The sequence below is a fragment of the Bombyx mandarina genome, chromosome 20, assembly GCF_030267445.1.
Source record: "Bombyx mandarina strain Sakado chromosome 20, ASM3026744v2".
NCBI classification, from domain to species: Eukaryota; Metazoa; Arthropoda; class Insecta; order Lepidoptera; family Bombycidae; genus Bombyx; species Bombyx mandarina.
The window spans coordinates 4,840,448-4,865,213 of record NC_143226.1 but is presented as its reverse complement, the minus strand read 5'-3'; the positions used below and the strand labels follow the sequence as shown (position 1 = coordinate 4,865,213).

General features: G+C 36.8%; 3 protein-coding genes across 4 annotated transcripts in view; 1 reads left to right on the top strand and 2 right to left on the bottom strand.

Annotated features, from left to right (window-relative positions):
- LOC114247906 (uncharacterized) overlaps positions 1 to 3,137 on the bottom strand; it is a 294,552-nt gene extending 291,415 nt beyond the window's left edge. The window contains exon 1 of the mRNA XM_089735996.1: positions 3,130 to 3,137. Within this exon, the coding sequence (XP_089592122.1) occupies positions 3,130 to 3,136 (7 nt within the window). The 5' untranslated portion in view covers position 3,137. The remainder of the gene's footprint in view (positions 1 to 3,129) is intronic.
- Pgi (glucose-6-phosphate isomerase) lies at positions 1,869 to 17,366 on the top strand. The gene is made up of 12 exons (XM_089735993.1): positions 1,869 to 2,091; positions 2,387 to 2,526; positions 3,230 to 3,398; positions 3,952 to 4,060; positions 6,050 to 6,214; positions 7,972 to 8,084; positions 9,511 to 9,637; positions 11,029 to 11,123; positions 12,015 to 12,173; positions 13,408 to 13,540; positions 16,212 to 16,353; positions 16,909 to 17,366. Exons 1-12 carry the CDS (start codon positions 1,892 to 1,894, stop codon positions 17,094 to 17,096), a joined length of 1,740 nt encoding a protein of 579 aa, XP_089592119.1. The 5' UTR covers positions 1,869 to 1,891; the 3' UTR covers positions 17,097 to 17,366.
- On the bottom strand, positions 11,233 to 23,465 carry Fen1 (Flap structure-specific endonuclease 1). 2 transcript variants are annotated; one of them, XM_089735998.1, is made up of 9 exons: positions 23,291 to 23,465; positions 23,141 to 23,206; positions 22,303 to 22,506; positions 21,878 to 22,023; positions 21,123 to 21,290; positions 20,266 to 20,484; positions 19,458 to 19,607; positions 18,056 to 18,167; positions 11,233 to 13,225 (listed from the first exon to the last, which is right to left on the bottom strand). In XM_089735998.1, exons 1-8 carry the CDS (start codon positions 23,370 to 23,372, stop codon positions 18,060 to 18,062), a joined length of 1,143 nt encoding a protein of 380 aa, XP_089592124.1. In that variant the 5' UTR covers positions 23,373 to 23,465; the 3' UTR covers positions 11,233 to 13,225; positions 18,056 to 18,059. The 2 variants fall into 2 exon arrangements, with proteins under 2 accessions (XP_089592124.1, XP_028036739.2); XM_028180938.2 differs by lacking the exon at positions 11,233 to 13,225 and having other exon boundaries at positions 17,350 to 18,167.
- Between the last annotated feature and the right edge of the window lie 1,301 nt (positions 23,466 to 24,766).

Genomic DNA, 24,766 nt, shown 5'->3' with positions numbered 1-24,766 from the left:
TATAACGCGGAACCGATCTACCGTGTTATACTGGATTACTGTATTAGATTTGTATCTTTAAGGATAATAAAAAAAAATTGAATAAGAACGTCGCCGCCTAGTAATGCTTAAGCTACTGAACAAACCCACGGTATATCTCGTGTTGAATACAGTGACGGATTTAGTCTTAAGCGGCCTATCGGGACAGTGGTGGGGAGGACCCTAAATCGTACCGTAAATCACCTCTTGTACAGGCAGATCGTAATCCGATTTTTATTGTTTACCCCAAAACTCTAAAATCGCTTCGGGCGAGCTCACGATTTAGGGACGATTACACCCATCACAGTTGTCCCGATATCGTCACTGATTTTAGGGTCGTGTTTAGGCCGCATTATACCGCCCTGGGCCCTGTTTGTCGCGCCACCCTTAATTTTAATGAGAATTAATTTTATTAATTTTGATCCAATATTTTTATTTTAAATATAAAATATCCTTGTGATTTTTTTATAAAAATTAATCTGAACTCATTTTCAATATGACTTAATGTCTTTAGTTATTTTCGTCTCTAAAATTTTGGCATTTCAAAAAATTTGCCGCATTAGTCCCGGAGCTCGCGAGCATAGGCGTAAATCCATCATTGGTTAAATGGTTACCTGAACCCAAGGATATCGATCACAGCTTGAACATTGTCAATCACCTTGCGACATCAGATGAAACTCCCAGTAATGTTGTAATGAAGCTTGTCCCTTCAGAGCAGAACATACGAATTATTTGCAGCAGAAATAGTTGGGATAGTCGTAGTTCAGCGAGTTTAAAATATGCTCAACTAGAAATAAAAAAACTTAACGATAGTAAAGCTAAGGTGTTCATTAACAAATCACGAGTATAAAGATATGCAATTTTGTTGGATGATTAAAATTGGAGGGTATTGGGTTCTGGAGGTGAGGGGCTATTTAAAAACACTCTGCTTCATGGTTAAAATATATATTACGTTACAAACACTTTGTACACTATTACACCATTACAATATTTTATTTCTATAAAACTCTAAGATGTTGATCTGACCGTGTCTAGATGAGAAGTCATTGTCTTCACTGAAGAGAAGATAATCGTCTGTTTTAAATATTTAAACAAGCATTCCAATAGTCGAAACTGTAATCTTACATGTGTCAAGTGTTGCCTGCCATTACATATACATTCAAACTCCAACAAATTTCATTATCCAAACATTTCGATGACACTCGAGGAATTGCAAATTGCATCTCAGGACCTCGCGACAATATCGGATTCTAGTTACTGCTGATAGAGCCCAATCGAGACAGTTGGAGGAAACCACATCAAACTAAATAATATTCTACAATTTAGGCAAATACTAGCACAACTGGTCAAAGTTCGAAATAAATGATTATTTCTTTTATAAGTAAGTAAGCTCAACAGCACCTGTGTTTTATTCACGGCTGAAGTGCTCATGACGCACTGAGCTTACAGGTTGCGCGATTAACGCGAATGTTTTTTTTTAAAATTACATTACCTATTTTCATAATTTAGTAGTATAGCTTTTAAGAGTAATTCTTACTTACTAAAACGAAATGTGTATATGTAAGGTAGTGATTATTTTTATTTTCTGTGATAATCCGCCCGGAGTACGATTGTCTTTATAATGAAATATCGATTTTATAATTGAAAAAAATATTATTATGTGTAGGTATGTTTAAGCGAGGGAATATTGTTGTACTCCTAAAATTACAAGTTAAATTAAATTTCCATATAGTCCGGAAGCTACTCTACTACTTCTACATAATGAAAGGTTTTTTTTTCAATTGATGACAAAGCTATAACGAAACGCAAATGACCTTCATATGTCATTGGTCAAAACAATCATGCAATGTCAATCAGATGTCAAAGGCTTTTAATGAGACATTCGTTATCAATCGGTCTCCGGCATAGCATCTGTAAGGCTCCTGTACAATCTATCGTAACTATGGAACCGAAAATTAATTTAAAACAAGACGCAGCATATCAGAAATTACAAGAATATTACAATGTAAACAGCACAAAAATTAATATGCTCCAACTTTTCCAACAAGATCGGGAGCGCTTCGAAAAGTTCAGGTGAGTTTCCTAAATTTTTCACTTATTTACAGTATCTGCGACAATACGTAGACCAGACTATTAAGTTTGCTATATAAAAAAATGAATAAAAAGTTTACATAATTATTAAATACACATAATTATTAGATACACATAGAACTTTAAAGGTCATATGAATAAAATCACACAACATTAAATTTTAACTTTCACTTTTGAGTATTTTATGTGTTTTTTTTTAAATCTAACTTAGAACAATGACGCAAAGGTACTGACAATTTTATTTTGAAATATGTAAATACAAATCGAACTTTTTTAGCCTGTGTATCCCAACACCGAATGATGGAGACATCCTACTTGACTATTCCAAGAACCGTATCAACAGTGATGTTTTTAAGTTACTCCTCGATCTAGCTAAGAGCAGAAATGTTGAACAAGCCAGAGATGCCATGTTCTCAGGTAATCCATAAGAATTTATTGCATGAAGCTAAAAGGCTCTCTCTGGTCAAATATCTTGTATATAGTGTAATTTAAGTAGTGTTCACACAATGTTTGAAATTTGTTAGTATTGACTAATATTTGAATATTCACATATATTTTATGTATTACATTATCTGTTTTTGCTTTGTAATATTAAAAAAATAAAGACTCAACGACAATGAATGAATTTTAAAGTGCTAAAAATATAGAATTAATAATCTATGAATTTGCATAATTGATTAGCGGTAGAGTGTATTGTGAGGCCTATGGTTAGGAATCACCACCCTGTCTGCATCCAGTATACCTAATGCAATATATATATTTTTGACATAAATTAGACTATATACTTAACACTAGTCTTTTGATGGCATATTATTATTTCCGATCTTTTTTTTCCTGTCAACCTTATCAATAACCCAAATAATGATTTTAAAGTAAGTTATAAAATTTAATTAAACACAAGTATCTATCATATCAAATTAATTGACCGCAATGGTGATAACAAATTACATCAACACTTTAAAAAGTTGTGTAATTTTTCATAAAAACAATGCAATTTTATCAGTGAATTGTGACCACACTGGTGCATGATTTAAATTTTACCACACGAAAATAATATGTAAGAAAGCTCTTACACCATGCTTATTACATTCATAATCAACTCCGTAAATCCATCTCCCAGGTCAAAAGATAAACTTCACAGAAGACAGGGCAGTACTGCATATAGCTCTGCGTAACCGTCAGAACAAGCCTATCCTGGTGAACGGTAAGGATGTCAGCACTGATGTCAATGCGGTACTAGAACACATGAAGGAATTCTCCGATCAAGTAGTAAGCGGGCAATGGAAGGGGTCAGTACTATTAGATCTAGAAGTAATTTGTGACTAAAAAGTTGGCGTAGACATTATGAGACAGAAGACTTGTGAACCCTGGTTACCATGACTGGTTCTGTGTATAAATACAACAGTCTGCACATTAATATTACAGGCATGTCATAACTTATCGAATTACTTTTGTCCAGTCCACTGGCATTAACTGGTGGTAGGACGTCTTGTGAGTTCGCACAGGTAAGTACCACCACTCTACCTATTTCTGCCGTGAACAGTAATGCGTTTTGGTTTGAAGGGTGGGGCAGCCATTGTACTTTAAAATCTGAGACATTACAACTCATATCTCAAGGTGGGTAGCGCATTTATGTCGTAGATGTCTATGGCCTCCAGTAACCACTTAACACCAGGTGGGCTGTGAACTCGTCCACCAATCTAAGCAATAAAAAAAACTGTCCAGAACTTCCAAGGGTCATGTAGCAAACCCACACGGCTAGATATCATTGTTCTGCATATATTGGGCATGAAGCAACCAGACTTCCTAGTTTTATTAATGGCTTCAAATTAAAAATTTCAGGTATACAGGAAAAGCTATAACAGACGTGATCAACATTGGTATTGGGGGCTCAGATTTGGGTCCCCTCATGGTCACAGAAGCACTGAAGCCCTATGCTAATCATCTTAAGGTATAATGCAATGACTGCATCAATTCTCAAAAAGTTTTTCTTTATTTATTGCATAGGTGGTGTGATTTTTTCCTCCTTAAAAAAACTAACAAGACGATTTAAACGAAGAACAAACGAACTGATCAAAGCCAGGACGAATATTTGCTTCACCGCAGAAATAGGCATAGTGATGGCCGGTGGAAATCCAATCCGTAAATCATGACATCAAGTGATCGGTCCTATATACCTTTGTTTTTCCTGAATTTGACTGGTGGTAGGACCTCTTGAGAGTCCGCGCGGGTAGGTACCACCACCCTGCCTATTTCTGTCGTGAAGCAGTAACGCGTTTCGGTCTGAAGGGTTGGGCAGCCGTTGTAACTATACCTGAGTCCTTGGAACTTATGTCTCAAGGTAGGTGGCGCATTTACGTTGTAGATGTCTATGGGCTCCAGTAACCACTTAACACCAGGTGGGCTGCGAGCTCGTCCACCCATCTAAGCAATAAAAAAAAAATTGTTTTATTTTGGTTTTTCACGATTCTTTTGTTATGACTATATATTTTAAATTATTATTATATATCTTTAAGTTGATTGTAAATGAATATCGTAATTGTATCGTATCGTTAATTGATAATATATTTGTACATCGATAAGGACCATTGTGCCTATTTGATAAATCTCAACAATAATAATTTATTTCTCGCTTAATATAAAGGTATAAGAAAAATACAAATAGAGATTGACCTTATAATTTATTTTGTTAGCCTTTGAAAGAGCTGAAGTCTGTACTATAGTAGAATTATTTTGTCCGTGCAGTTTGGATCATAAAAAGTTGAAGCGGTGAAGCGAATATTTCGCTCTCTCTTCCACTCACGAGCCTTATGGACGGGCATAGTGATGCGCATTATTGTTGTCGATAAGCGTTATCGATAGTGTATTTAGTTTTGTCATTTTGTGGGTTAGTGATAAAAATGAAAGAAAAAAATCACTAATCGAACACTTACATAACATATCGCCGCAGCAAGTTAACGAGAACGGCAGAAATTAACATTTTGTAACTTCGGGATCTATTCTTATTTCAGTTAAAAAATTTAACACATTGTTGATAAGAACACGTGCAAATATTATTTTGAATAAATTCTGCCGTATTGATACAAAACAAAGGAGTAGCCATTGTGTCACTAAAGAAATTCAGAGAACGAATGCATAAAAACATATTTATCTTAGACATAATGTACTATAATTTGCAGGTAAGCGCACCGCCCTAGCCGGCTATGTTTTATGACCCAAACTGCAAGGGCAAAATAACTCTACTATAGCTACAAAGACCTGTATTACTGATCTCAAGACTACCTCCTTCTTAGGATAGATTAAGTTAGGTTAAGTCGTGAGCAGATGTCGCGGACTTCTTGTGAGTCCGCACGGGTAGGTACTACTACCCCGCCTATTTCTGCCGTGAAGCAGTAATGCGCTTTGGTTTGAAGGATAGGGCAGCCGTTGTAACTATACTGAGACCGTAGAACTTATATCTCAAAGTGGGTGGCGCATTTAAGTTGTAGATGTCTATGGGATCCAGTAACCACTTAACACCAGGTGGACTGTGAGCTCGTCCACCCATCTAAGCAATAAAAAAAAGGTGTTATCATATCGACGCTTGAAAGGCAAACGTGACTAAGCGACAATAACTGCTTTGTTCATAAGTGATAGGCAATAACCATAGTCGATGCGCAAAAAATATATATTTCTAGGTCTATTAAAATCATTTCAATCCTACAGCTACTAGCTAGATTCGTTAAAATAAATTTTGTTTTCAGGTATTTCAACTTTAAATAATAATTAGTCTACTGTAAAGTTCACGCATTGTCGCTTAGTCACGTTTGCCTTTCAAGCGTCGATATAAATAAGATACAGTTGCTAATATTCAATTTGTCATAGAAATTCGGCCTTCACGATTGTAATAGAGTTTCTTTTGTAAAAATCGTGAGACGTTGATCAGATGTTTTATTTTAAGGTCCATTTCGTATCTAACATCGACGGCACCCACCTGGCCGAGGTCTTGAAGAAGCTCAACCCTGAGACAGCCCTGTTCATCATAGCATCCAAGACGTTCACCACACAGGAGACGATCACCAATGCGAGCTCAGCTAAGACGTGGTTCCTGGAATCCGCTAAGGATGTAAGAATTATAATTGAAATTTTATAGTAACTCTAGCTGACCCGGCAAGCGTTGTGTTGCCATATATATTATTTCTAGGTTTTTTTTGGGTATACCACCCTTAAAATTTTGGGGTAATAACATAGATGATGACCGATTTTCAAACTACCCGACATGCACGCAAAATCTCAGCTTTCTCAGCAATCTCAGCTTACTCTCAGCTTTACTGTCGTGTATGAGTGACAATAGTTAGCATCAGGTGGGCCGTTTGCTTGCTTGCCAACAAACACAATAAATGAAAACGTTAAACCCTTAAAATTTTTGGAATTACTATTATTTTCTGAAGTTTAAAGAAATTGTGCCAATTTCCAAAGATATTTTCACAGTTGGTTGGTTCCTTATAGTTTTTGGTTTTTGCCCACTTCGATAAAGCGACACGACACGAGAACCCTCTCATCGTGGCCGCCGGTAACTACATTCCCGATCCTGCGGACAGAATGGAAAGCAGTCCACGTCGCCCCAAACACGTCATTCCGGATCCTCCCGATCCACTAACGGTGCTTTTAGGAAGCTCAAGCACCGGCCACCGTTTTCGTCCAACCCGTCGCTTGCGACGAAGGGCTCGACGAGTAAATTAACCCTCACACAGCCCACTGAGTTTCTCGCCGGATCTTCTCAGTGGGTCGCGTTTCCGATCCGGTGGTAGATTCTGCGAAGCACGCCTCTAGCTAGGGTTCGTGTTAGCAACGTCCTCAGGTTTGAGCCCCGTGAACTCACCTACTAGTTAAGGTTCCGCTGATATAGCCTCTCAAGGCTATCAGCTTAGGTAGGAAAAAAAACAATGGTTTTTGCAAATCGTATATAAAAATTATACTACTATAGAGTTTAATCCTTTTTTATTGTATCTTTTATATAAATTATTTCCAATGTTTCGAAATATTACAAGATTTTTATGCAAGAAAATAATAATAATAATTGGTTGTCTGTAGTCGGTTTGCGGACGATAGTTTTACGTGATAATGTCAGTGGCAGAACTATTCGAACTGCTAGCTCTGACGTCACGCGAGAAGAGAGATAAATGTGTCACAAGCCAACGCTTGGACCGATCGTGCCTCTATCGCGGCGACCACGACGAGAGGGTTCTCGTGTCGTGCCCCTTTCTCGAAATGGCGAACTCTGGCGTTTTTACCATCGCACCGCCCGCCACTTGGGAAGGGTTTATCCATACTACCTGAAGCCACTGCGTTCATCCACAGTGCGTTTCCAGAGATCTTTTTTACCACGTATCATTCAGCTTTGGAATGAGCTCCCCTCCACGGTGTTCCCGAGCGCTATGACATATCCTTCTTCAAACGAGGCTTGTGGAGAGTACTTAACGGTAGGCTTGGCTCTGCCCCTGGCATTGCTAAAGTCCATGGGCGACGGTAACCACTCACCATCAGGTCGTCATGCTCGTCTGCCTGCACGGGCAATAAAAAAAACTTACTCGCTTGATTACGCTTGTTTTTTTTTATTGCTTATATGGGTGGACGAGCTCACAGCCTAACTGGTGTTAAGTGATTACTGGAGCCCATAGACATCTACGACGTAAATGCGCCACCCACATTGAGATATAAGTTCTAAGCTCTCAGTATAATTACAACGGCTGCCCCCGCCTTTCAAACCGAAACGCATTACTGATCACGGCAGAAATAGGCAGGGTGGTGGTACCCACCCGCGCGGACTCACAAGAGGTCCTACCACCATTATATATATAACCTCTGGGGCTTTTTTGACAGCCCTCGGCGGTGGCGAGACACTTCGTCGCTTTATCGACGAACGCCGAGAAGGTCACCGCGTTCGGTATCGACGCTAACAACATGTTCGGCTTCTGGGACTGGGTTGGAGGCAGGTGAGCTCAATGTTCCGTGTTTTCCGGTACTTTAGGAAGGTGCAAAACTGTGGCTAAGGACATCTCCAAAGCCGATGCCGCTGCTCCCTTCGTGACGTGATATGGAGGTCTTAATATGACTAATCGTCTCTTTGAACCGTCGCATGGAAATACATATCGAGGAGTGAAAGACTCTTTAGTTAAAGCGACATTTACCTTTTTAATTAAAGGTCCGTTTTATTTGATATCAACAGTTCAATGTATTGAATTGAACTTAAATTAAGTTTACCCCATTTAAATAGCTAAATAAGATATATTTTTCAAATGATATTTTTTCCCAAATTTTAAACTTGAGATGGCTCTCCTGTGAAAAATATCGCTTAAGCCAAAATAGCTTGGTGTTGGTATTTACCAGGCGCGCAGACCCATACCTTCGATAATTATCAGTAGTTTCGTAATTAAAGAGCATACCATAGCAGCTAGAAGATCGAATCACTACATAGCATAAAACAAAGTCGCTTTCTCTGTCCCTATATCCCTCCTCCTCCTCCTTGTCGATAATCCTCAGTGCTGAGGGTCGTGGCCTCCTCTAATCACTTTCTCCTGCATCATCTTGCGCCATTCCTGCCTGTCCTCGGCTGTGTGGATAGCAACGTGGACTGAGGTATTGAGAGTGGAGCGTATTTGGTCCGACCAGCGCATTGGATTTCTGCCTCTGTGCCTTCTCCCGCATACCTTGCCTGTCACCAGCAGCTTCTCCAGATTGTCACCTCTCTTTCTGGCGATATGTCCCTATATACTATACTATACTATATCCCTATGTATGCTTAAATCTTTAAAAATACGCAACGGATTTTGATGCGGTTTTTTTTAATAGATAGAGTGATTGAAGAGGAAGGTTTGTATGTATAATAACAGCCATTAAATAGTGGAGAAATCAATAATAAATTACAGTTTCCGAAGGAAAGCGAGGGCGGGTCGCTAGTAATAAATAAATTCAACTGGACGCATTGAAAAGCATTCTATATTATTATGTTTTATCGATGTCCTCGCACAACGCAATGTAACAAATCAGCTCGCTGGTCATTGACCCGGTGTGCCCCTTCACTGTCCATTGCGGGTTCAAAAACTTTAATCTCGCTAAAATGCTATTGGCCTCATTCATATTAAGTTATCGTAACTTTATAAGACCGTTATATGAAGACTATTAAAAGTGTTATTCATGCGTATTATTTCCTTTTATTATGAATACATATGTACTTATGTATTATTGTCTTTTTATAACGCGCATATATAGCCCAGATAATTCATTATGAATCAGACCGTTTTTATATATCTTTAACTTAGGAAATATTATTTATTTATAGAAGTATCATAAGTCAGTTTTAGCTTTGCAAGCTGTCTTTATATTGTGTTATTCTTACTCTGTTATTTTATATATATATAGATATTCGCTGTGGTCCGCGATCGGTCTGTCAATCTCGCTGTACATCGGACACGAAAACTTCGAGAAACTTCTGGACGGAGCCAATTTCATGGACCAGCACTTCATCACCGCACCGCTGGAGAAGAATGTATGGATACCAAATTATCAATTGCTTGCCAAAAACTGCTTGAATACCAAATTATCATATCGACGCTTGAAAAGCAAACGTGACTAAGCGACAATGCGTGAACTTTACAGTAGACTAATTTACAGTTGAAATACCTGAAAAAAAATCTATTTTAACGAATCTAGCTGTAGGATTGAAATGATTTTAATAGACCTAGAAATATATTTTTATTTACGCATCGAATATGGTTATTGCCTATCATTTATGTATAAAGCAGTTATTGTCGCTTAGTCACGTTTGCCTTTCAAGCGTCGATATGTTTGAATGTTAAATCTAATTTCGGAGCTTTAGCTAAAGTTGCTAAGTTCCGACCAGCAGAACTACTCCGTGTGTGGCGTAAGTACATACTGAATTCGGGGAGGTGTAGAACCTTGGCCCTCCTAGTCTCCCTCTTCCTCTCGGGAGGCGCCGGAGTCCGACATAACCCGGCTACCCCCCCCCTTAAGCGGTAATCCGTAAATGGATTGACCAGCGTTAAAATATAAATAAATAAAAGGTACATACTGAAAATATTTCTTTATCGCCAAGTCACGAAGTATTAATAATAGACTAGTGGTCCCCAATAGGTAGTTGAAATTCGGCTATAATTAATTTAAATTAAAAGTTTGGACATTATTAAGGTTCTATTGTCAAAGATTTATTTTTTAAGGGATTTTTGACCTGGTAACTAAGACCTTGTAACTAAGTCGAGTCTTATTTTAATTGTAATGATTTTTTTTTACATGCAAAATGATACTATGAAATGAAATGAAGTTTATTAATATGAAACATGGCGTAAAATAAAATTAAATGAAATATAATCTCAGTAAAATGGTGGCCGTTGACTGAGACTTTTTCAGTGGACTTTTTGAAAGATTTAGAGAAGTTACGTTCAGCGGCTTTGTTTCATTTTCCCACATTTGTGCACTTCCACAGATACTAAATAGTTAATAAACCATCGTTATTACACATTTAAACCTGAAGAAACACTAAATAGACAAAATAAAACAAATCACACAACTTCACTCCTCGCGTTCCCGCCAAAAAGTCCGGTGGCATATTTTGACCCTAGTGTTGCCAATGTCCATCAAAGTGCACAAATGTCAGGAGACTAATCACCGTCGCCCCTGGACACATGCACGTGTGGCGGCTAGCCATCATATTATACATACAAGATATTTGACAGATGCCTGAATCTCGCTTACGACATTTTCAAGATAAACTTGCATATACACAAGTTCCGAACAACAACATCGGACCGTCGGTCTACCGAGCAATTGCACCCGTTCGGTGGAAAATCTTCCTTTTGTCGTATACATCCATAGACATTTACCACTGGAAGTGTATATACTAAAGCCATTATCGCCTTTCAGGCTCCAGTGATCTTAGCTCTGTTAGGAGTCTGGTACCACAATTTCTACGGAGCAGAGACCCATGCGCTGCTGCCTTACGATCAATATCTACACAGGTAATGTACCAATGTATCGCCTATCACACTCTCATCAAGGCAGCCATAACTACAACGACTAAGGCATGCTGTTAGGATGGCTCTGTGGGTACTTTTAAAATAAAACCACTTTGTTTTACACCGACTTTATTCATTGAAAACTACACGTAATTTACAACTGAACACACAGAAAAAATATTTGTCATGTGAAATGAAGATGATTAATTTGAGACATTAATCAACAGAGATGAAATTAAATGAAATGAGATGATATGGGATGAAATATGATTTCAGTAAAATTTTGGTCATTTACTGAGAATTTTACAGTTGGAATTTTTGGAGGATCCAGAGAAGTTACGTCCAACGGCTTTATTTCATTTTCCTGCATTTGTGCACTTTCACACATATTAAACAGTTAAGAAATCACCGTTATTACACATTTAAACCTGAAGAAACACTAAATAGACAAAATATCCTTCAGATAAAAATTAAAATCAAGTTCAGATTAAAATCGCACTGCCTTGCACAATAATATGGCTCCTACGATATAACTGTACAAGTTGCTGCTTATTTTGTATTTATTTGCATATTTTTAGTATTTATTTGTATTTAATCCTATGTAAATATATCTTATATTGTATTAATTTTTCACATGTGTATGTAAGTATATATTTTTATGTAAGTTTATTAAGATATAGCACCGTCCAGTTCGCTTTTTCCTCTCCCTGCAAGGTTGCCTGGAAGAGATCGCTTTCAGCGATAAGGCCGTCAATTTATATCACCGACTATTATTTGTTTTATATGCTTACTCTGTACCTATGGTGTTAAATAAAGTGTTATATTATTATTATTATCATCCTCGCTTTCCCGCCCAAAAAGTCAAATAAATAATTAATTTCCTTGATATTACAGATTCGCAGCGTATTTCCAGCAGGGCGATATGGAAAGCAATGGCAAGTACGTGACGCGTTCAGGAGCCGAAGTGGAATACTCTACGGGGCCCATCGTGTGGGGCGAGCCCGGGACCAACGGACAGCACGCCTTCTACCAGCTCATACACCAGGGAACCAGGTAACTGATCAGCAGTTTATCCTTAGGTTATATTTACAGCGCACAGCAAATATGTCAAGATTCACTGGTGGTAGGACGTCTTGTGATTGTGACGGGCAAAGTAGAAGGAAAGAGACCCCGCGGCCGATTACCTAGCCGTTGGTGTGATCAAATAACCGTCCTAACTGGGCTGCCAGTCGCAACCGCCATTCGAGAAGCTGAGGACCGGGCGAGAGGGAAACAGCTCACGAGACAGGCCACGGTCAAGTCTCAGGGACACGACCTTCAGCAATGAAGAAAGCGACGAAGAAGAAGAAGGACCTCTTGTGAGTCGGCACGGCTAGGTACCACCACCCCGCCTATTTCTGCCGTGAAGCAGTAACGCGTTCCGGTTTGAAGGGTGGAAAAGCTGTTGTAACTATACTGAAAGCTTAGAACTCATATCTCGAGGTGGGTGGCACATTTATGGTGTTAGTAGTTAGTTAGGTGTAGATATCTATGAGCTCCAATAACCACTTAACACCAGGTGGGCTGTGAGCTCGTCCCCATGTATCGTACCCATGTATGTAATAAATAAATAAAGATGTATTTTACTAAAAATAATTCTTAATAACAGACGCAATAAGATCGAATTCAATTCAAAACTGCTTTTCATGTTGAATCTTTATGGAACAATTTGGATCTTTACCGAAGTGTTATTTTAATCATGGTGATATAAAATAATACCTATGTATGCTACTAATACTACTTACTATATTTACTAATAATATATTTGTTGAGCTGATTTTGATGAAACAGTTAATGGTAATAGTTAATAGTCTAGATTTTTATTTATTTGTTGTGAAATAGTTAAAGGGTTAGAAGACTATATAGTTATAAATCCCGCAGGCAGGTAACAATTTTTCTATTTAAATAAGTACTTAAGGCATTTTTTTATTGCCCTTGTAGGCAGACGAGAATACGGCCTACCTGATGTTGAGTGGTTACCGTCGCCCATGGACTTCAGCAATGCCGGGGGCAGAGCCAAGCCGCTGCCTACCGCTAGGCATATTCACGGACGACTTCCACATTAGCTAATAAAAAACAAACAAAGTAAAAATTGTAATATTATGTGTAATTACTAGTTGTAAGGCTTCTTGTGAATCAGGCAGGGGTAAGTAACCATCATTCCATTTTGTCCATGGCAATTCCATTTTGTCCATGGCAAGTTAATTAACTGGCTTGATTTTTACATTATTTAATGTTGAATTCACAGATTGATTCCATGTGATTTCATCGCTCCGGCCCAAACTCACAATCCAATTTCGGATGGTGTTCATCACAAGATCCTTCTTGCTAATTTCTTGGCTCAAACCGAAGCTCTCATGAAGGGCAAAACAGCTGACGAGGTCAGTGAACCTTTGTTAGTAACAAAACATCTTAGTTACATAATATATTCTTGAGGTTTTTGTAAAAATTTCTTTCAGTATTACCACTAGAGATGAAACGGATATCCGGTAACTATACAGGATCCGGCTTATCCGGCCATGTTTTCACTATCCGGCCATGTTTTCACTATCCGGCCGGATACCGAATAGTAAATCAGTATCCAGCCGGATTACGGATAGTAAAATTTAAGAAAATCTCATGGTTATACAAAAGGCAAATAATACCCCAATAGGTTTTGGACAATTTTTATTTTTATTGTAGCACATCAAAAGTGATTGTTTTATTAACTAGTTTGTTTAATACTCAATATTAACAAGTGGCAAATTGTGGTAGTTTTCCAATTACAGAGCATAATGCGACTCAGTGACGCACAATGCCGAATTATGTTGAAGCTTAATTGGAACGTGAATTAGTTTTCAAATGCATCAGCAGAGTGCGCTAAGTTAGCACAGTTTTAATTAACATTGATTATTTCTAAGAAACTACGACGAAACGAAAGCCTTACAATTTTTTTCAACATTAAATAATATTACTAACGATAATATAAACAAAATTTCGATCAATGCCAACTTAAAGAAAAAACACTTGTCAATTTTCTGTCACTGAGTCGGTATCGATTGCGAGTATCACGCGAGAGCAGTACTTTTGAGAGTGCTCGATTGTGCGAAGCGTTGCTGTAGTTGGAACATTCAACGTTGAGCATTATGCCGCATAATGCGCTCTTGTGCTTTTAAACGGCCGTCTGGTGTAGTGGTAAGTGACATGGTCACTACACAAGGGGGTCGCGGGTTCGAATCCCGCCAAGGGAAGATATTTGTATGATAAATATAAATGTCTTTTCCAGGGTTATGGATGTATATTAAATATATGTATGTGTATAATAAAAATCTTACATTTATTTCCGTTATCTGGTACCTGTAACACAAGTTCTTTACGAACTTAGCACGGGACCAGTTAACGTGGCGTGATTAATAAAATGGGTAACTACCTGTGTTGTCGTCGTAGCGAGCTCCGCTCACGTGCGACAGGCAACACCCGAACGCGCACGAATATTTCCGAAAGGGCCGAATATCCGGCGCTCCGGCCTCCCAGCTTGCCGAATATTCGGTATCCGGTATCCGGCTAAACCACTATCCGTTTCATCTCTAATTGCCACACACGTCCAAAAGTAATTTTGAGGTCATTTATTCTGATTTCTATATCAAGAGTGCTGACGCTTGATTAGAAGGAATGTCGATCGATCGGAATATATTAGCTAAATATATTTGCATTTTAAAATATCTGAGATTCCAGATATTTTGCAGTTTTTGTGACCACAGATGAATAAAAATGTTAAAGAATGTTAAAACTGAGACCAACAACTCATGTCTCGAGGTGGGTGGCGGTGTTTACGTTGTAGATGTCTATGGGCTCCGGTAACCACTTAACACCAGTTGGGCCGTGAGCTCGTCGACCCATCTAAGCTAAAGAAATTATTTAATTTATGATTCTCTCTGGCAGTTTGCTTGGCTTTGGGTTTGATCTTCATGATAACAGAATCCCATGTGTTAGGATAGCTAATGGATTAATATTATATTTGGTATCTGAAGTCTGAATGTAGGCAAATAAGTGTGTATTCCTGGTATCATATAAAGTGGAAGAAAATCTTTGTTGAAGGTCTTTGTATATACAATGATTTTGTTTTTTTCCTTATTTGTGAATAGGGTCATCCATAAATTACGTCACACGTTGATGGGGAGGGAGGTACCGAAATGTGACATAGTGTGACAAGGGGCATGGGGTGGTCAATAGTTTTGTGACGTCATATGTTAAAATTTAAAATATTAAAACGCGCAGCTCAGATGTGAATAAAAAAACTTTAAAAATCTATACGAACTTGAACTATAGTTATTAATAATTTAGCATTCTCGCTATGAGATTGTCTCTTATGCAACGTCATTTAACTTTTTTTATTTTTTTATTGCATTGATGGATGGACGAGCTCACAGCCCACCTGGTGTTAAGTGGTTACTGGAGCCCATAGACATCTACAACGTAAATGCGCCATCCACCTCGAGATATAAGTTCTAAGGTCTCAGTATAGTTACAACGGCTACCCCACCCTTCGAACCGAAACACATTACTGCTTCACGGCGGAAATAGGCGGAGTGATGGTACCTACCCGTGCGGACTCCCAAGAAGTCCTACCACCAGTCAAAATTACAAGCATAAATTGAAAAAATGTGTGACGTCACAACAGAGGGGGGGGGGGGCGCATAAAAATGTGACAACCTGTGACAAGGAGGGGAGAGGGGTTCAAAAGTCCTAAAATTCGTGTGACGTAATTTATGGATGGCCCCATAGATTTAAATTTTGTATGCGTATTGGTCGGTTGTGTGTTTCATTGGAGCTAGTATTTTTGCTGAAAAATCCCGATCCACTAAAGGTGCTTTTAGGTACCTCAAGCGCCGGTCATCGTTCTCGTCGAACCCGCCGCTTGCGACGAAGGGCTCGACGAGTAAATTAACCCACAGACACAGCCCACTGAGTTTCTCGCCGGATTAAGGTTACGCTGATATAGCTTCTCAAGTCTCTCAGCTTAGGTAGGAAAAAAAAAAAAAAAAAAACACAAATTTGTTAATTGTAACACAGGCTAAAGCTGAGCTAGAGAAATCTGGTATGGCTCCGGAGGCAATAGACAAGATCCTTCCGCACAAGATGTTCAAAGGAAACCGGCCCACGAACTCAATCGTTCTAAAGAAGATCACTCCATTCACTTTAGGAGCACTTATTGGTATGTATGATTCATCATTTATTTTAAACTAGAGAGATGATGCATGTGACTAGGAGATGTATGGAAATGGTATAGTGCAAGGTAGAGGGGGAAGAGGTCGACCGAAGAAGACATGGATGGAGTGAATGACGCTATGAGAGAGAGAGGAGTGAGTGTTAAGATGACGGCAGATAGAAGAGAAAAATTAGCTGTGCCGACCTCATCTAGTGGGATACGGTGGAGAAAAAGAAGAAGAATTTATTTTAAACTCTTCTCAACATTACAATTGAATATGCAATTTCGAAAAGGGCACATGTCGCATATTTTGTCAAATACGTTTTTTCATATACATGTAGTTTTGAGGCTTAAGTACACCCATTTTATAATAATTCCAGTAATTTTCAATTGCTAATTAACACTAAAATTAATCTCAAAAGTTAATATTTTAAATTTTACATTGCTTAATAAATAATCAGTTTTTTTTTTCATTTCCTGAACATTTTACATTTTCAGAGATGTGCCCTTTTCGAAATTGCATATTCAATTACAATGATTACATATATTTTTATCTTGCAGCCATGTACGAACACAAGATCTTCACGCAAGGTGTGATCTGGGATATCAATTCATACGATCAATGGGGAGTTGAACTCGGCAAGCAATTGGCCAAGGCAATCGAGCCTGAACTGCAGGGGACTGCAGCTGTGACCGGCCACGACGCTTCCACGAATGGACTCATTAACTTCCTCAAGAAGAACTTTTGAGATTATAGTAGAATGATGTCACACATAGTTTAATTTGCTTTGGTGGTTATATGTGTAATCGAGACATATGTATTTGCAGAATTGAAAGTTCTTAGTTCTTAATTGTGCACAATATAAAACATCATCAATAATCATAACGACTGGTATTCGTTAGTTTTGAACAAAAGAACAATGTTTGAGGTCTTGTTTGCATATATTTTTTTAAATATATTATTTTGTTAAATTATTTTAGTAAGGATAATTAAAAAAGATATTTAAAAAAAAACACAATAGTTTTATTCAATTCAATCATGTCTTAGAATTACAGGATGATACATACATACATGTTCTTGAAGCCGAAATGGGAATACAAATTGCTGTATTAATGTAAATATACAACAATAATTATTTGAAATATATAGTTATAAGTATAAGTTTATGCTTGTTGTTTTAAAAGATTTATAGATTATTTAGTGGACTGGAATGTAAAGTGAAGGTAATTCAACGCGTCACAGGAGGTTGATGAACTTGTGTATCAGCCAATTTTTTTTTTTTTAATTCCATAGATGAGTGGACGAGCTCACAGCCCACCTGGTGTTAAGTGTTTACTGGAGCCCATACACATCTAGAACGTAAATGCGCCACACACCGTGAGATATAAGTTCTAAGGTCTCAGTATAGTTACAACGGCTGCTCCAGCCTTCAAACCGAAACGCATTACTGCTTCACGGCAGAAATAGACAGGGTATATGGCCAACACCAGTCTTTCATATGATGTGGTTAGAGGCAACTTTTAATTAAAAATTTTCCCTTGCGCGATGAACTTCGAATGTGTATCGAAATTTTATATCTACACAACTTTGATTTACAAATGATTATTGTTTTGTGTTTCAGAAAAGGTACATTACTCCATTTACGGCTTTGACAACTGTTCATTTTAGATCGAGGAATCTATCCGTACATAGATTTAATTGACTCACATTATCATTTCGGTTTCCGACCGCGTCCTCCGCCTCCGGTCTTAGTTTTCTTCTTGGCTGAATTCTTCTTGTCCTCTTCAGCTTTACGTTTCGAATTAGGCGTTGTCGTTAACTGTTGATAGCATGAACATATTATATGTACATATTTTTAAATGTAACTAGCTGACCCGGCAGACTTCGTAATGCCTCATTTGATAAATAAAAGACCTAAACTTTTGTATAAAATAAACTTAAAACAAACAAAAGGAATCCGTCCGGCGGGGGACACATCAAAGGGAAAACAAAATTGTTATTTTTATTTAATTCCGAGCATTTTCATATTTATCTACCTTTTAAACCTTCTCTGGACTTCCACGAATAATTCAAGACCAAAATTAACCAAATCGGTCCAGCCGTTCTCGAGTTTTAGCGAGACTAACGAACAGCGATTCATTTTTATATACATATCGACGCTTGAAAGGCAAACGTAACTAAGCGACAATGCGTGAACTTTACAGTAGACTAATTTAAAGTTGAAATACCTGAAAAAAAATCTATTTTAACGAATCCAGCTGTAGTAGAATCCTAGCTAGTAGCTATAGGATTGAAATGATTTTAATAGACCTAGAAATATATTTTTTTTGCGCATCGAATATGGTTATTGCCTATCATTTATGTACAAAGCAGTTATTGTCGCTTAGTCACTTTTGCCTTTCAATGTACAAAGCAGTTATTGTCGCTTAGTCACTTTTGCCTTTCAATGTACAAAGCAGTTATTGTCGCTTAGTCACTTTTGCCTTTCAATGTACAAAGCAGTTATTGTCGCTTAGTCACTTTTGCCTTTCAATGTACAAAGCAGTTATTGTCGCTTAGTCACTTTTGCCTTTCAATGTACAAAGCAGTTATTGTCGCTTAGTCACTTTTGCCTTTCAATGTACAAAGCAGTTAATGTCGCTTAGTCACTTTTGCCTTTCAAGCGTCGATATATATAGATTTATAATTGAATATTACTGGTATGAAGTCTCCACCGGTAGGTACTTAAGTTCCGGCTCTTCTGCTACAATTCATATTTTTACCTCATGTCTAATGGTGGTAGATCGGTGATATAAAAATACTGCATGTAAAAAATTAGGCTTTACTAATGTTACTTGCATTACATGCCTGTTACACTATCCTATTAAAATTATTTAGAAAACAAAAAAGCTTGTCAGTTACGTTTTGTCTTTGGGAACAGTCTCTATACACCCTGTATATGAAACCCAAGAGTTAAGAAAGATGAATTTATTTTGGAGGAGGAAGCAAATAAGCTTACAGGTTCCTTATAAAATGTATGTAGATATTTGTGGCTCATTACCGATATATAGCAATAAGCATCCAAGTATCACATAAGACGAAACGTAATACAAAATTGAACTGTAAATACCGTGAAGAATCCATCTAATCTGGCCTGTGTGGTGCCCGTCCTTGCTTTAATTAACTTCTTAGCTCCATTCCTCACTCGTTCTTCATTGAACTGTCTGTCCCCACACAGAAACTTCACGAGGCCCTCTTCATCGGGATCAGTCCATTTCAGCTGTTAATTTAGAATTAAAATTATCTTTATGAATAAAATTCATTTGTTGAAGTATTGTAGGGACCACAAATGTCCCCATAGCAACTAATAATTATATGTATGTGTTAGCGGTAATTACATTGCAATGATGCTACGTCAGTTTCGGGATTGTCGGGCTGTCGATAGCACGTTATGTTGTAATCCCAATATACGTTAGTCACTTAGCTAAACACGTGTCTTATTAATCCTGGTAATCTTACTGGTGGTAGGACCTCTTGTGAGTCCGCGCGGGTAGGTACCACCGCCCCACCTATTTATGCCGTGAAGCTGAAATGCGTTTCGGTTTGAAGGGTGGGGCAGCCGTTGTATCTATACTGAGACCTAAGAACTTATATCTCAAGGTGTGTGGCGCATTTACGTTGTAGATGTCTATGGGTTCCAGTAACCACTTAGCACCAGGTGAGCTCATCCACACATCCAGGCAATAAATAAAAAATTTAAAGAATCTTTGCCCGATATAGACTCAACAGTATCTTGGGGCACAATATTTCCTAGCATTTTATGTATACAGACAGTCATAGCTACCGCAAAGCAGATTAATGGTTGTAGGCTCTTAATACTCCTTACTTCCAGCAAAAATAGGATACTAGGGCTCAAGTTTTAAAATAAAAATTCATACCTCAATGTCTTTAGGGTCAGCGACTTCAGGTTCCATGAACAGACTCCTAGCTCGCTCATAATCCCAGTCAGAGGGAGGTTGGTACTTTTCAGTGTCTATATTCTTGAGTACTTCATCCAGTGTCCGATGTTGTCTTATGAGGTCGATGGCTCGTTTTGGGCCAACACCTCTAATGGAACCACAGTAATCACAGCCAAGCAGTATACAGAGGTCAATAAACTGTAACAACAGTTCCATTATTATTATTCCAGAGTAGTTTTGTAAATCAAAATATTGAGGGATGAAGGCTATATAGTTTAAGTGACATTTCCTTGTAATTAAAGGTGCGTTTTATTTGGTATTATCATTAACAGTTCATTGTTTTAAATTGAACTTAAATTAAGTTTACTTCATTGAAATAGCTGAATAAGTTTTAATGTTATGTTTTTTTTTCCAAATTATAAACTTTCAATGGCTCTCTTGTAATGTTACAAAAATGTCACTTAAACCAATAAATAACCTTTCACTCCTCAGTATGTGAAATGTAATTTATATAATAATATAAAAAAAAATCTTGATGCCACAACCTCCACCTCTCCCAGTTAGTACCTACTGTAGCTGTCTATATAAATCCAGACTATTGTGGCACTCTTGTAAAATATGTGATTAAACTCACCGATTATTTAACAACAACGAATTTGAAATTTTTAGAGGGAATTTGAATTGTTTAGTGGTTTGACATTGGGGCACATATATAACGCTAATTAGATGTAATAATTATCTGTATATAAGCAAAGACACTGTAGAAATTTGAAATTTTCTCTACTATTTTCAACAAAAATGTTTACAGTTAGACTAATGAAAATGTGTTAATGAACCTCATTCTGTTTCAATTCCAATCCCTGTAGTACATTATTTAAATGGAATTCTTGCACGGGCATTTTCCTTGCTTCAGAAAACGTTAGGTGTCTCAATAGCACTGGTGCACCAAAGGTTAGGGCATCCATATCCTCTGTGGCTGCTGCAAAAACTTTACCGGATTTTACCTGTAAGTATTTCTTGTGTTAAGAAGTAGGTAGTATAATAGTACAGATAGTTAATTTTTTCGTAGTGGCTTGAAGATTAAGACACTCATTGCATTTGTATCATATCAAATCAATATATTTACTTAGTTAATGGTGGGGTACCACCACCCTCTTTATTTCTGCCATGAAAAGAGTTTCTGTTTGATGGGTGGGGCATTTTTACTCTAACTATAACACTATAAATACTACCACATTATAAATCTGAGGCTTAGAAGTCATGTGTCAAGGTGAGTAGCAGTATTTACGTTGTTAATGTTTATAGAGTCCAGTGACCACTTTAGACCACGTGGGCCGTGAGCTAGTCCATCCATGTAAGAAAAAAAAGCAATCATTTCCCAAGTCATAATTATTGTCAATTTATCACATAAGCTGCATATTGTAAGAACATGATGCTGCTGGAGCTTCAAGCACAATTATTTATACACTGCATATTTTTTCAATAGTTTAAGAGATTGGTACTGTCAAAATCATTGAAGAGCAGTTTTACAGTTAGTAGTTTCACTAGTAATTAAGTACATAACTTGATGAATATATAAAAGACTACATACAAGAGCTGCACACTGGGCTTCAGCCTCACAGGGTGCATCAACAACTGGGACACCCATCAATTTGAGGAGTTGTTTAGCCTCTTCACTGTGTTGTTTTGTTACTTTAACCAAACGTCTGTTGAACTTGTCCACTGAAGCTGTGTCACCTGAAATGTTTTTATGTTTTTGTAGTTTTAAATTTTATGCCATAAATGCGAAAATCATTACATAAGGAAGTTTCAGAATATTTCAATATAATATGTTTTTCACTCACAAAACAATGACAAAATGTAGATTAATGCTTAAATTACAATTTACTTTCGTTTTATTACAATTTACTTTTGGACACTTGCAACTTTTGGTCACAAACAGACAACTGCCTAACACAAATGTACCATGTGTTGTTATTTGCAAAGTTTCCAGAGCAAATCATAGAACAACCTTACCGGCTTCAGTAGCTTTTTGCAATTCTTTTTCTGCTTCCTCTCTCCTTTCTGCTCTCTTATTCAACTGATGAGCCTTCATGTCTGGAGGTTTCCCGTCAAAGACATACACTGGTTTAATGCCATTTTCTACCAGTCTTATAGTACGGTAAAATGTACCCATCAGATGTGACGTAGTCTCTCCATCTACGGAGACTAGTTGGGCTCCTAAATGAATAACTCTTTATGAATAAATATTAATATTAACATATAAATTGTGTATTGACCTTACTTTAATTAGAAATTAAAATATTATTCAATATACATTTTATGTTGAATAATGTTAATTTTATGGACATGTCAACTATAAGTAATTATTGGACTGTGGAATAAAAAAGATTAACTATACAAGCTCTCGTTTATCTCATGTATGTTTTGATTGTTGACAAAGACTTTTATTACTAGCCAATACTAAGGCTACTAAGGAATAGGATGAAAAAAGTAAGATTCATTAAAAAGTTACTGAAATCATGTATGCATTAGTTTGAAGTTGCTTTTGTCGTATTTACTATTGTTTTAGAAAAGTCTTTTGTATATTTTATGTAAATTATGCCATACCTACTATTATTGTTTGTGAAGAATGTCTCAAGTTATAATTTGAATATTAAAGGAATATTGATGAAGAACCATTCAGAACCAGCAAAACCATAATTTCGCCATTATGTTACATTATTAATATACTCTTACTTTATCTTTTATCAAGAGTTTTCATAACGATCTAATAGGAAGACAACCTACACCATATCTCAAGCAACAAAATTCTTACATCCGCAAAGAATTTTATGACTAAAACATTACTTACCTTCACTTCTTACGGCGATAAGGAACTGATATAAGCTCATGGAAGCATCAATAGCTATTTTTCTTCCTGAGAATACGAAAAAATTTTATTTTTTATACACGAGGCTTACATCTCAAGAAATAAGTATAATTTATGAAGTGAATGTCTTACCAAAGTAATTTTTGATTTCCATTTCTTTGACAGCATGAGGTGCTATGTCAGCAATTAACTTAGATAAACCTAGAATACCCATTTTGATTTAATTCAAATAACTATAACATCAATTTTAAAGTACGATTCAATACATCATATAAATTTAGCGGGAGTTTTGACAAGTAACTTAACACCATATTATTAAATAGGTTTCCTACACTGAACTTCACTGAAGTAGGAAACCTAGGTCTATGGTTTCCTACTTCAATGCGTAACACATAGATTATACACTTATGGCGTACCGGTAAAATGGGGCGATTAGGGATTGAGAGGCGAATCGGGAAAAAACCGGGAAAATCTTTCGACGCTCAATATATGTTTTATATTCGTTGCAACATCTTCCATTTTTTGTAGTTTAATAGTAGAATGTTGAAAGTTCACAAAACAACTCTGAATATGCATGATAATAGCTGCTAACTTATAAAAAATCGCATTTCAAATTAACTTCCTGTGGTGGTAATTATTTTAGTGCTAGAAACTTTGCTCTCTATTTGCTATTTGATATTAATAGAAGACGACTATGATTTATAAACGTTATTTAGTGTTTGAACTAGCATATATATTAAAGGTAAGTCTCAGTTGTTATTGGTTTTAATGTATTTAATTAAATAAAAATACATGTAAAAATCTGTTGTTTTTGAGGATATTGGGGACGTCTTAGGTATAAATAACAACGAAAAAGGGGTCAATTGGGATGAGAATACGTGATATGGAAACGACCTAAGTATAAATAGGTACAGGTTTGTAGGGTTGTCTATGTAGTTATAACAATATTTTTTAAATTTGTTGGTAAAAATTTGGTTTATTCGAAGCGAAATTGGGAATAAGTCTTTAGTTGAAATAGATAATCAATTTAATATAAGTAAGTCGATTTTGCAGAGACATGTAACAAGATCAATGAAATCTCAAGGTGGACAAAAATGTCTAAGTAATACTTAATAAAATATTTTATATTTGTTCAGAGTGGGGGTATTCATCTGATTAATCCATGGAATAACCGACACACCAAATCTATTAACCCAGATAGAAAAATCAGCCCCTAAGTACTTACCAAGAACGGAGAAATATAAACCGTTTCTAAGAAAGCCCACTATATATGTATAAATAAGTATATATATATATATATATTGTTGTTAATGCACTGTCGATTGCACCTATAATTGAGGTGATGTCTGCCATGTACTTTTGTCAGTTTTTCAAATTTTTTTATTGATGATCACTTTGTTGGTGCAACTAAATAAATAAATAAATTAAAACTATATATAAAAATAAAAGTAGTGCCAACCCTAGCAAATTTCTCATTTCGTCCCAATTAACCGCAATTTTCGGGTAAATAGGGATTACACCTATTTTTGCATTTTTTGCTTAAACTGGAATGTTAGTTGCATAATTTTAAATTAGACAACAAAGATGCCGCCAAGACTCAATCATTTT